Genomic DNA, 11816 nt, shown 5'->3' with positions numbered 1-11816 from the left:
GAGCCCTTTTTGATCTACATGCATCAAAATTAAGAGGATGTGATCTTCAAGTGTATTTCATCCCAGGTAAACCATGTGGTTGAAGCTGTCTCCTTGGGGGGACTCCACTTCCTTTTGGAGAGTGACCAGAGAGTAGAGGCCCACAGAGCCAGGTGGTATGAGGAGTGGTGGAAGACGCCAGGCCCGTTTCAGTGGAGAAGGAGGGTCTTAGATTAATGGAAAGGTGGCATTAACTTATTTTATATTTTTTTGGAAGCCAGAACCAGAATGAAAGGATCAAACTTATTGTGAGACAGAGAGCTGACACAAGAGATTTGAGAGGATGGAGAAGGAAAAGGAGTGAAGGCAGCTAATGTTTATTTAGCACGTACTATGTGTCAGAAGTTGTATTGAATTCCTTGTATTTGGGGCTCCTCGGTGGCCCAGTCATGATCTCACGGGTTCGTGAATTCCAGCCCTACATCGGGCTCTCTGCCCTGACATTTCTCTCTCTTTCTCTCTCTCTCTCTCTCTCTCTCTCTTCCTCTCTCCCATTCTCTCTCTCTCAAATAAATAAATAAGCCTTTAAAAAATTCCTTGTATTCTCTTGTTTAATCTTCACAATAATCTTAAAAGGTAGATAATATTACTGGTGTTTTATAGCTAAAGAGAATAAGACTCAGAGAGGTTAAGTAACTTGCCCAAAGTTACACAGCCATTAAATAGAAAAGTCAGGTTCTGGGGCACCTGGGTGGCTCAGTCGGTTAAGCGTCTGACTTCGGCTCAGGTCATGATCTCACAGTTCGTGGGTTTGAGCCCCACATCGGGCTCTGTGCTGACAGCTCAGAGCTTGGAGCCTGCTTTGGATTCTGTGTCTCCCTCTCTCTCCGCTCCTCCCCCACTCATGCTCTGTCTCTCTCTCTCTCTCTCTCTCTCTCTCTCAAAAGTAAATAAACATTAAAAAAAATGAAAAAAATGGAATAGTCAGGTTCAAGACTCAGGTCTGCTTGGCTCCCAAGTGACTCTCTCGAACATAGAACGGGTGTCCCTCATGAGCTACTGTGTTCCTGGTAACCTGGGTGTGTTCAAGCAAAGACTAGATGCTCATTTGTCAGAGATGTTCCTAAGGAGATGCATGCATTGGTACAGAGCTGGAACACATGGCTTCTAAGAGTCCTTCCAACCACATGTTCTAATAAGATCTCTCTAAAACATATCACTCTTGCTTGTCATCTGGGACACCTACTGTGGTCATGATTAGAATTATGTTTTTGGCTAAAGCATTATCCTCAGAAAAAGCAACTGAAGATATATTCCCATGAGTGTTTTCTTGGACGACCAACCCCAGCATACATCATTGGTCCCCTGTCCACACTCACTCAGCACTCACCATTCCCATACATGTCCATGGGCTCTTGCTACGTGTCCATGGGCTCTTGCCACAAGCTCACAAACTCTCTACCTGAGAGGGCATTCTTTTGGTTCTCAAAGAGTAGTCCGGAAGTACATGAAAGTTAATATCCTCAGTCCTCAGCTAATAACAGATAAGATATGAAGATAAATATTGCAGCTTCCTTGTTCTTGTTCCGGATAACCCCAAAGCATGCCTCATATAGTACCCCAGAATTCCCCAGTAGGATTGAGTGCTAGCTGCCTATAGGAGTAACCTGTTGTTTAACACAGCCATTATTGGTTTTCTTCCTTTTCCTTGTCTCATTTACCTTAATGCCTGCTGATGTTTTCAGGGATCACCTCAACTCATTGTACTCAGATTCTTATCTCAGGTTCTGCTTTTAGGGTAACCCAAACTAAGACACCAACACTATTTACCCATTAGCACGGAGTTTCTCATCCTCGGCACTACTGATATTTTGGGCTGCATAATTTCTTGCAGGTTGCTGTAGAATGTTTGGGGCATTGTAGAAAGTTTCATAGCATCACAAAGGCCTGCACCCACTAGATGCCAGTAGTTCCTTCCCCCTAATTATGACAACCAAAAATGTCTCCAGACATTGCCAAATGTCTTCTGGGGGACAAAATCAGCCCTGGCTGAGAACCACTGCTTGTTTGAGGTACCCATAGGAAGTACAGGGAGGGTAGGTTTTGCAAGGTAGACCTGTTGGGCTAGGCTGTGGACAAGCTTCTCAGTGTGCTTCAGGGTTTAGTGGGGGTTACAGGTGGAATGAGGAGGAGACTGTGTGCGTACGCGCGTGTTGTGGGAGAGAAAAATTAGAAACTCTTCGTTTTATAACTGTGCCTGGTGTCAAGCTGTCCCTTGTCTAAAGTAGATGAACAGCTTAGAACTAAATTGTACCCCTTACAGTTCCTTTTAGAAAAATGACAAGCAACAGAGACCATTTTGCTGTTTTTTAGCATCAGTTTTCATGTGAGTTCAGTTTGGATGACAAGTTCTTAAGCAGCCATTTCACAGCCTGTCAGTTTCTGCGTTGTTAGGGATGTTTTCACTTTTAAGTACTTCTGTGCAGCTATTAAACAAATCAATATGCGGTTCCAATATAGGGAGTGCTGTCAATTACAGTAGAGGGCCTGATAAAAGATGCAAACAGTTTCTTAGCTGGAGCTTTGGGTCTGTTTGGGCCTTGAATATGTGAAAATGAGACACCTGAAGAGAGTTACAGATTTCTAGCGATGCCAGAAGAGATTTCAGATGTAGACTCTAAAACCCCTATATTCCCTGTAAATGGAAGTAGCAAAGAGGTATACATACAGTATAAAGTCTTTATTTTATCCATTGAATTCATGGTAAAAATGTACAAATTGGGGTTTCTCATTTCCACTGTACTCCGGTACCTTCCAAGGTCAAGTAGAGAAGCAGGCTGGTGGTGGATACTGTACATGCCCTGCCCAAATACTATCGGATCCCTTTTGGCAGTTTGGTGTGCTCAGCACCCAGTTCTGGTGTGCTTTTCTGCTAATGACTGGCACCTGTGACCTTTGGCTGTCCCTTGAGATACCGGAGTTGTTTCACCTGTATAAAGACCATGGGAATTTATATTTCTCTGGGGATCCCCATAGCCAATGGACAGGACTATGAAAATCCAGTTGCCTTGCCCCATGTTGAAATAAACACTAAGTGTAATTTACACTCCAAAGCTAATAAGCCTCGAGATTATTAGGAAGCTCAGACTTTTCCTGAAATTGCAACCTTGCTTCTTGGCCTCCTTTCTTTCTCTGTGCTGCTTTCTGCACTCTCTTTTGGTCTCCCCTGGGAGCACTTTCCCAATAAATCACTTGCACAGGAATCCTCATTTCAAGGTCTGTTTCTGAGGAATCTGACTCAAGACATAAGCATTCCACAAAGTCTACATTGGAATGAGAGAGGAGATGAATTTATTATTCACATGGGATGTTCCATAATCTTACCTCTCCTATAAAGTAGGTGTTCATTAGATGTTTCTTGCTACAGTGGATGATGATCTTGGGCTGGAGAAATGAGAAAATGAAGGGACTTCTGCTGCCTAGGCATTGCTCCCCTTCCCTCCACAGCTGAGAGTGCCACAAAGGACCTCAAGAGGTGTTGCTGAATCTCACTTAGGCATGGGAAGTAAGAAAAGCTGGTTTTGTTCGTGTTTTAAATGAATTGGCTCTTTGGCACCCAAGGCTGTGCCTCTGTGCTTTCATACTTAAAAGGACATTGCCACTGAGAAGAGTGATTCAGCCAAACAGGTCTGCAGCAAGGACGCTTGGATCAAAAACCTATTGGGATATGAATCTGATACTTACCAGGGTTTGAGAGGATCCCCAAAATTTTACTGAAAAATTCATTAATGATACAGCACTATTTTAAGTGCTTTCTACTTGTTTGGCAATGTTTTCTCATGTATTATATAATTTAATCCTTGTGGTATACATGTGAGATATTAACAGTCCTATTTTATAGGCAAGAAAGCAAGCTAAGGCTCAAAGAGCTTATGCTACCTGCCTAAGGTCACACTCATAGTAAGTGGCAAAGCTGGGATTTGAGCACACATTGACTTGCTTCTGACAATATGTGCTTGACCACCTATCACAGCACAGTTCCAACACTGACTGTCTTCTCTCTAACATGATGAGGGAAATATTTGTCAAATTGTGCAGAAGGCAGAAAATGATCTCATCTGAGAAGGTTTATGTAGACATTTTTCTTTTCCAAGAAGAACAAATAAATGTATAGGAAATTGAAATATATTAAATGAGCCTGACATGTTATAATACAGATAATATGTTATATGCTGAAGTTTTCTCTAAGCCCAGCATTTTTTATTACAAGGTCAATATGATAACTAAGGGTTAATGCACAGGGTAAAAAATGAACATTTTCTTTGCAATCATTTGGAGGGTATTCCATCTTGTATAATTTCTTTCCTATTTGGGTATATGTGAGGATTGTTCTTGGGTTTGAATTTTTGTTTTTCCCCTCCCTCCTAACCTCCAGCCTCCTCTTTTTGCTCTAGAACCAAGACTAGAAAGGCTGCACAACTACTTCCATTTTACCCCGTTCCCCCCAGGGTTGAAAAATGTGCTATTCCTGAATTCTAACAGTTTTTGCAGATTCCAAATGCAATATGAGAATACTTTTGGGCACAACCTTCCATGAAAAAAATTTACAATTTACAGGATATATGCCCGTATTTTGGCCTCAGCAGTGAACGGAGACTGCAGATCTCTTTTTGAAATTTTAACATGTCAGTTTCCAGCAACATAGAAAATAAAAGTTGAAAGTAGCTGCAAAAGACTGGGTGGCTCAGTGGGTTGGACAGTTGGGCATCCGACTTCGGCTCAGGTCATGATCTCACCATTTGTGAGTTTGAGCCCCGTGTCGGGGTCTGTGCTGACAGCTCAGAGCCTGGAGCCTGCTTCAGATTCTGTGTCTCCCTCTTTCTCTGCCTCTGTGTGTGTGGGGGTGTCTCAAAAATAAACATTAAAAAATATTTAAAAAAAAGAAAGTAGCTGCAAGAGAATGAATTTTTATTTTCATTTAGAAGTAGGTCCAAGGTTGAGTGCAAACTTTCCTCTCTGGGTTCAAATATTGTTTATCCTGAATAGCATATGCCTTCCTGTTTGACAGAAAACACATTAAAGTGTTCTAATTGTGAAACAGCCCCAGGCAAGTGGTATTTAGGAAAATAAAATGCTAAACATGAAATCACAAACCTGGAAGAGACCCTGTGAGATCATCTAGTTCTACCCTCATCTTCCAGCTGAGAATAGCTAACTCATCCTGTATGGATTATTTTCTATTGTGGTAGGATTTATAAGTCTACACTTTCATCTTTACTTCCCTTTCACATGACATGTTTAAGTTAATGGTGGAATATCTGGGTAATCACAAGAAGCCACCAGTACCTAACAAAACACCTGGCACATAAACGGTATCCAGTAGATCTTCTATTAGAAGGAATAAATGCATCAACACATGAAAAAATGAAGCCTGACTAGTAGAAAATTTATGATGGGATTCTTACTGGTATGAACTATGTCCAAATTCAATGCCTTAGAAGCTCATCCATTTCTCATTCTATAGTATAGATTTTGACCTTCTTAATAATAATAAGTAAGGTGACCATGTAATGTATATTCCAAACAAGGACCCTTTTGAGTGTGAGAGGGGATACTATTTTATTTATTTATTAGGGGAAACTATTAATAATTGCACCAGGACAACAAGACTGCTCTGGGCAACCTGGAACTAATAGTCACCCTGTAAACGAGGCTTTAGGAGCAGGAAACGATAAATTCCTATAGACTCTATAAAATAAGAAACAAGGGAGTTTTAAGTCACAAGTGAAGACTGGAGGCATTTCACTATCGATACTTAACATTCTTAACCTTGAACGTTCTTACCTCATCTTGTAAGTAAGAAACGGGGCAAAATGAGAGGTAAAAACTCCTTTCTAATAGTTAGGAAAGAAAGAATTAAACTCTTATCAAAAACTAGACTTAGAGTTCACCCTGCAGCCCTCTAGAACTGTCTATTGGATTGAACAGACTGGGTAGCCCCAGCCCTTCCCTACCTCCTCCTATCCCTGCCAACCTCTCACCTCTAGGCCCTCCCCTTCAGTTACAACTTCCGGCGGAATCCTCTTTGCTCTCCCGTGCTTCCAAGACCCGCAAGCACCATATTTTACGCTTCGCTCCTCACGGCTCACCAACCATGAGCACTCAGATCCAGCAGAATTATTCCGCCCAGATGGAGGCTGCACTCCAGCGCCTGGTGAACCTGCATCTGCAGGCCTCCTACACCTACCTCTCTCTTCGCTTCTATTTTGAAGGAGGCAACGATGTAGCTCCGAAGGGCATGGGCCGCTTCTTCCAAGAGTTAGCTGAGGAGAAGCGTGAGGGCGCCCACCGTCTCTTTAAGATGCGAAACCAGTGGAGCGGCTGCCCCTTCCTTCAGGACTGGCAAGAGCTGTCCCAAGATGGGTGGCGTGGCAGCGTGGACGCCATGGAAGCCGCCATGGCCTTGGAGAAGAACCTGAACCAGGCCCTTTTGGATCTGCATGCCCTGGGGGCCGCCAACGGAGATCCCGGTCTCTGTGACCTCCTCAAAAGCCACTTCCTAGAGGAGGAGATGAAAGTCATCAAGAAGATGGGCGACCACCTCACCGACCTCCGCAGGCTGGCTGGCCCTCAGGCCGGGCTGGGCGAGTATCTCTTCAAAAAGCTCACCCCGCAGCACAACTTGGAGCCTCCCGTGCAGTGCCCAGCAGCCTTTGAGGAACCCGTCTGCATTTACCCAGTGTCAAGATGTCCGCTCGAGCTTCTTTCTTCAGCCAGAACGCAACTTTTCAACCATGCTGACAAGCTTGCCTATGCTGTGAGATCAAATGGAAACAAAAAAGGTTCTTTTTGCAGGAGTGGGAGGTGGGGAGGAAAGCTAGGCTGTGGGGAAAAATATGAAGAATGGGAGAAAGGTAGCGTGTTTAATCCTCTAGGTTTTCTAGAAATTGTACCTAGCTTTTGTGAATTGCTTGTGTGCATTGAGGATCTGATACACGATGGTTTCTCTGTTAAGAAAAATGAACTTACCTATTCATAAAATGCATACAAATTTAGAGGTTTTAGAATTTCTCTGAAGCCATTATTGGTACTGGATTAGATCCCGTTGTTCTAAAATTTACCTTTGGTTTTGCCTAGCAGAGGGGAGATATGAGTACCTTGTGCTCACCCCCAACCCTCAAACTCATGATAAAATGGCTTTCCCGGTTTTCAAGTTGCTGTAATGCCATCTGTTATGTTGAAGATAATAAGAAAAGCCCTGTGAAATTTATCTTTTATGTTTTCAATTAGGTTGCTACCGAGAATACTGATGATGACATCATACACTGACCATCTCTATGAAGCCTCTCAAGAGAAATTTCTTTCTGGTCTCAGTATTGCAAATAACAGTTCTTTGCCTGGGTAATTGATTTGTTTTTGTTTTATGGACACTACAAATGATTAAGTTTCCTTTTCTGACTGCCTGTGAGAAAGCTTAGAGCCAAATTTGTGGTCCACCCGGTGTCAATGAGTAGGATTGTATAAGCATTTCTACAGAAGCTTCATTTCTGACTCTTCTGTCACTAATTTCTTGGTATATTTTATGGTTTCTTTTAAGCCACCTTAAACCATTTCTAGAACAAGGTTGTGTGTAAATAGATAAACTTTAAAAATGCTGATTGAAAAACTGGCTGTGCAGTTCATGTAACAGAAAAAAGAAGATAACTTTAAGGAAGTACTAATAGAGCCAAAGTGGCTCTACACTATTAGAATGGAGATGGGTCAGATGGAGGTTAAATTCCAGAAGCCAAAGGAAGGAGAAGCAGTAAAATGTAGCATTCTTTTAAAAATACATTGGATTTTTCTGGTTTCTGATTTTTCTAGATTCTACTAAATCTATAGTCCGACAGATAGCAATCTAATAATTGTGTATTATTTTCCATGCACTTTGAAAAACTGGAGTTGTAACTTGTTCTCAAGCCACAGAATTGAAAAAAAGTCAATTCTCTTCCTACAGCAACTTTCCTTCCTGGAGCAGGAAGACCAAAGTCATACTATCATTGCTTTTATCGTCCAAGGGTCAGAGGCATAGGAAGAACATTTTACAGAGATTGGGACAAGTGTTTTTCTCAGTTAAGGAGAAAACCATATCTTCCTGTTTTCATGCAAAGTCTTTTGATAATAAAAAGGAATGTACTGGAAAAGTTATTCCTGGAGAAAGGAATTCTACCCATTTGCTGGTAGTCGCCAGTAAGAGATGGAAGGAAGCAGTTAACAATTTTCAGATTTGGATTAAAACTCAGATCTCTGTACTTAAAATATATACTTTCAATCAAAATTATTTTCAAATTGGCACTCAAACACATAAATCAAAATGAGAAAAAAAGGGGTGCCTGGGTGACTTAGTCGGTTGAGTGTCCGACTCAACTGATTTCAGGTCATGATCTCACAGTTTGTGAGTTTAAGCCCTACATCGGGCTCTGCGCTGACAGTGTGGACCCCACTTGGGATTCTCTCTCCCTCTCTCTGCCCCTCCCCTGCTCGTGTTCTCTCTCTCAAAATAAATAAATGTTTTTAAAAATTTTTTAAATGAATGAGAAAAAAAATCACCTAATATTGTGAGATCAATTGAAAGACTATAATTTAAGGTAGATTGTTTGGGAAGAAAGATGCAAGCATATATTTCCAAATAATGACATTATAGTTGTCATTATTTATTAGTGTCTTTTAACATCAATAATGGGGCTGTACAAGAAAGCTTTATTAACGTCTCCCAAATAGGCTGAAATGTTCCTTGGGCATCACATAATTCTTGAAAAACAGCAACTTGTGGGGCAAACAAATCATTCAAAGACATATGGACAACATATTAGTTTGGCTTTTTTGTTTTGTTTTGTTTTTACTGTTTTATTGAGGTAAAATTGACAACTAAAATTATAATATATTTAAAGTGTACAACATGGTAATTTGATATACATTTACATTGTGAAATTATTACCACAGTCAAATTAATGAATACATTCAGCACATCACAGTTACCTTTTTGTGATAAAACTTAAGATATACACTCTTGACATATTTTAAGTATACAACACAGTATTGTTAACTATTGTCACCATATATTAGACCCTCAGATATTATTCATCTTATAACTGGAAGTTTGTACTCTTAGTTTGACTTTTAAAAATGACTTAAGGTTCTTAGCAAATTTGCGGGGAAGTGGGGAGTTGATGACATTAAAGCTCTAGAGATTATTTTGGACTCCGGTCCCACAGTGATTTCCTTTATGGCTAACCACTGTGTGTGTGTGTGTGCGCGCGCACGTGCACACACGCTTTCACAGAGAGTTATGGTAAATAATTCCTATAGGCTATGACTAAATTCCTTATACCAGGGGCCCCTGGGTGGCTCAGTCAGTTACGTGTCCAACTCTAGATCTCGGCTTAGGTCATGATCTCACAGTTCTGTGAGTTTGAGCCCTGCGTCAGGCTCTGCACTGATGGTGTAAAGCCTGCTTGGGATTCTGTCTTACCTTCTCTCTGCCCCTCCCCCACTTGTACTCCATCTCTCTCTCAAAATAAATAAATAAACTTAAAAAAATTCCTTATACCAGCCTTCAAGGCTCTCCTTGGTCTACCATGTCTAATCTATCTTTTAAATGGAATTTTCTACCACTTCCCTGTTGTTGGAAGTTTGGGGAGTACCAGCTGTTCATCTTTCATCCAAGTTGTGATCACTTACAACAGACACAAGAAGTCAGATGGAAATCCAGATAGCTTTATTGGTGATGAAACCAAATTGGAGAGTGTGTTAGGGCTTCGTATTGCCACATCCTGAATTAATTTCAACCAGCTAGTAGTTCCAGGAAGTGAAGCTGAAACAAAGAGCAGAAACCAGGATGGACCAACCAGAGGCAGGCTCAGCCTTTTCTGATAACCCCATGGAGACTGGAACCCAGGGCAATGCTTATTGCCCAAGGGAAGTGGGAAGGACATGGCAGGCCCTATTGCCTTGCCATTGCAGTGAGCCTGTACTACAGCCAATGTGCACTTCATAGACATTAGTCTCTCAGAGTTCCCTGTTAGGGACCAGAGTGGATGTTACCTCTCTTTTATAGAAGTGTGAGGCCTAGGACATAAAGGTCTCCTGCAAAGGACTGCAGGAGCTCTCTGCCTTGGCCCAAGTATTCAGTTTGTTGTCCCAGTACTTGAAGTTGTCATGTGGCTCCCCTTACCTGGAAGGCCCTTCATACCCCTCTTAACCAAATCAAACTCATTCTACCTTTCAGCCTTGTTTAAATCTACCTTGTTCTGTGAAATCTTCCCTGATGAACCTAATCCACTCATTTGGCATGGATTCATCTTGTGTTCATTGTCTTATGGTACCCACTAGACTGTAGGCAAGTTGGAGTCTGAAATACAGATAGCATGGTGGTTGAGCAATGGCCTCTGGGCCAGACTGCCTGCCTGTGTTCAAATCCTGCCTCTGCTCTAACTCATCATGGTCTAATCTCTTCACTTTTCTTGGTCCCAGCTTCCTCATCTAATAAACTGGACATGATCACAATAAGGATAATACCATCCAACTCACAGATTTTAGGGAGGATTAAATAGGATAAACCATGTAAAATCTCTACATTGTGACTCAGCACATGGTAAATGCACAATAATTATTAGCTATCTTTATCAACTGACTTTATATCCCAGCAGAGCTTAGTAAAGAGCTATGATAGGAACATCTCAAAATAAGTTTGCTTCTCAGTTTTAGGAAAATAGATAACTTTAGATTCTAGAATCTTCCTTAATGATCATTCCTCCCTCTAAATAGGCCCTATGTGTAGAAGTATAATATAGGTATTTGTTTATTTCTTGAACGTGATGTTCAGTGAGTAGGAGCGGGAAAAAATGAAGGAGGACCATTCTCTCTTCAGCCAAATAAGCAAAGCCACCTTATTTAGAACCTGGGATTAATTGTTTTAATTACCACACTGCTAAAAGCAGTCATGACAGCATTTTAACCTTTCTCTCAGGAAGGACAAGCCACACAAAGGGGTCATTTCAGAGCTGAAACTAATTAGCTGCTGGCTGCTACTCTTTGCATAGTTTCCAATTCTTGGGAGTCTTCTCTGCCCACTCTTCACCCACACATCCTCCTCCTTCCATTTCATGGCAGCCTTGGATATTCAGCACGAGGGAGCAGAGACTGAATAGGCACAGTCAAATTCCAGGCATCACTGAAGCCTTGAACTTCTTTATTTAGGGCCTGTTTAAAGCTCTGTTTTGTGTGTATGTGGGGGGGGGGGGGGGAGACTACTGTGCAGTTGACTGTTTCTCTCCAGAAAGATGTACAGTCTTAAAGGGTTTGGTTAAAAATGCTACTTATTTAGGGGCATCTGGGTGGCTCAGTTGGTTAAGTGCCCTACTCTTGATTTCGGCTCAGGTCCCAGGGTCATAGGATCAAGCCCCATGTTGAACCCCGCAAAGAGCACCATGTCGAACCCTGTGGAGCCCTGTGTTGGGCTCTGTACTGACACTGTGGAGCTGCTTTAGATTCTCTCTCTCCCTTTCTCTTTGCCCCTCCCCCACTCACTCACACTCACACACACACACACACACACACGCACACTCTCTCTCTCTCAAAATTGATAAACTTTAAAAAATGCTATTTATTTTACAAGAAGGAAACATTTTTATTACATTCATGTCATGTTATTTATCTCCATAAGCCATTTATCCACCTCAATAGTTTTTTCTTCACAATAATAATGAAGCAGGTGCTAATACATAGGGAATTAGGAAGGGGGCCACACATTAAGAAAGAATTTGGAATTAATATAAGGTTTCAACTAAGTATAAATT

The 11816-nt window shown here is 41.5% G+C and overlaps 1 protein-coding gene across 1 annotated transcript; it reads left to right on the top strand.

Moving 5' to 3' along the window:
* The first annotated feature begins 6097 nt into the window (after window positions 1-6097).
* On the top strand, window positions 6098-7018 carry LOC125931264 (ferritin light chain-like). The gene has a single exon (XM_049643226.1). It carries the CDS (start codon window positions 6134-6136, stop codon window positions 7016-7018), a length of 885 nt encoding a protein of 294 aa, XP_049499183.1. The 5' UTR covers window positions 6098-6133.
* Window positions 7019-11816: the final 4798 nt, after the last annotated feature.

This window comes from Panthera uncia, chromosome X, assembly GCF_023721935.1.
Source record: "Panthera uncia isolate 11264 chromosome X, Puncia_PCG_1.0, whole genome shotgun sequence".
Taxonomy (NCBI): Eukaryota; Metazoa; Chordata; class Mammalia; order Carnivora; family Felidae; genus Panthera; species Panthera uncia.
This window is presented reverse-complemented; position numbering and strand designations above follow the sequence as displayed.

Excerpts from the sequence above, each read along its gene's own strand:
- LOC125931264 (XM_049643226.1), top strand. The coding sequence starts at position 6,134 with ATGAGCACTCAGATCCAGCAGAATTATTCCGCCCAGATGGAGGCTGCA.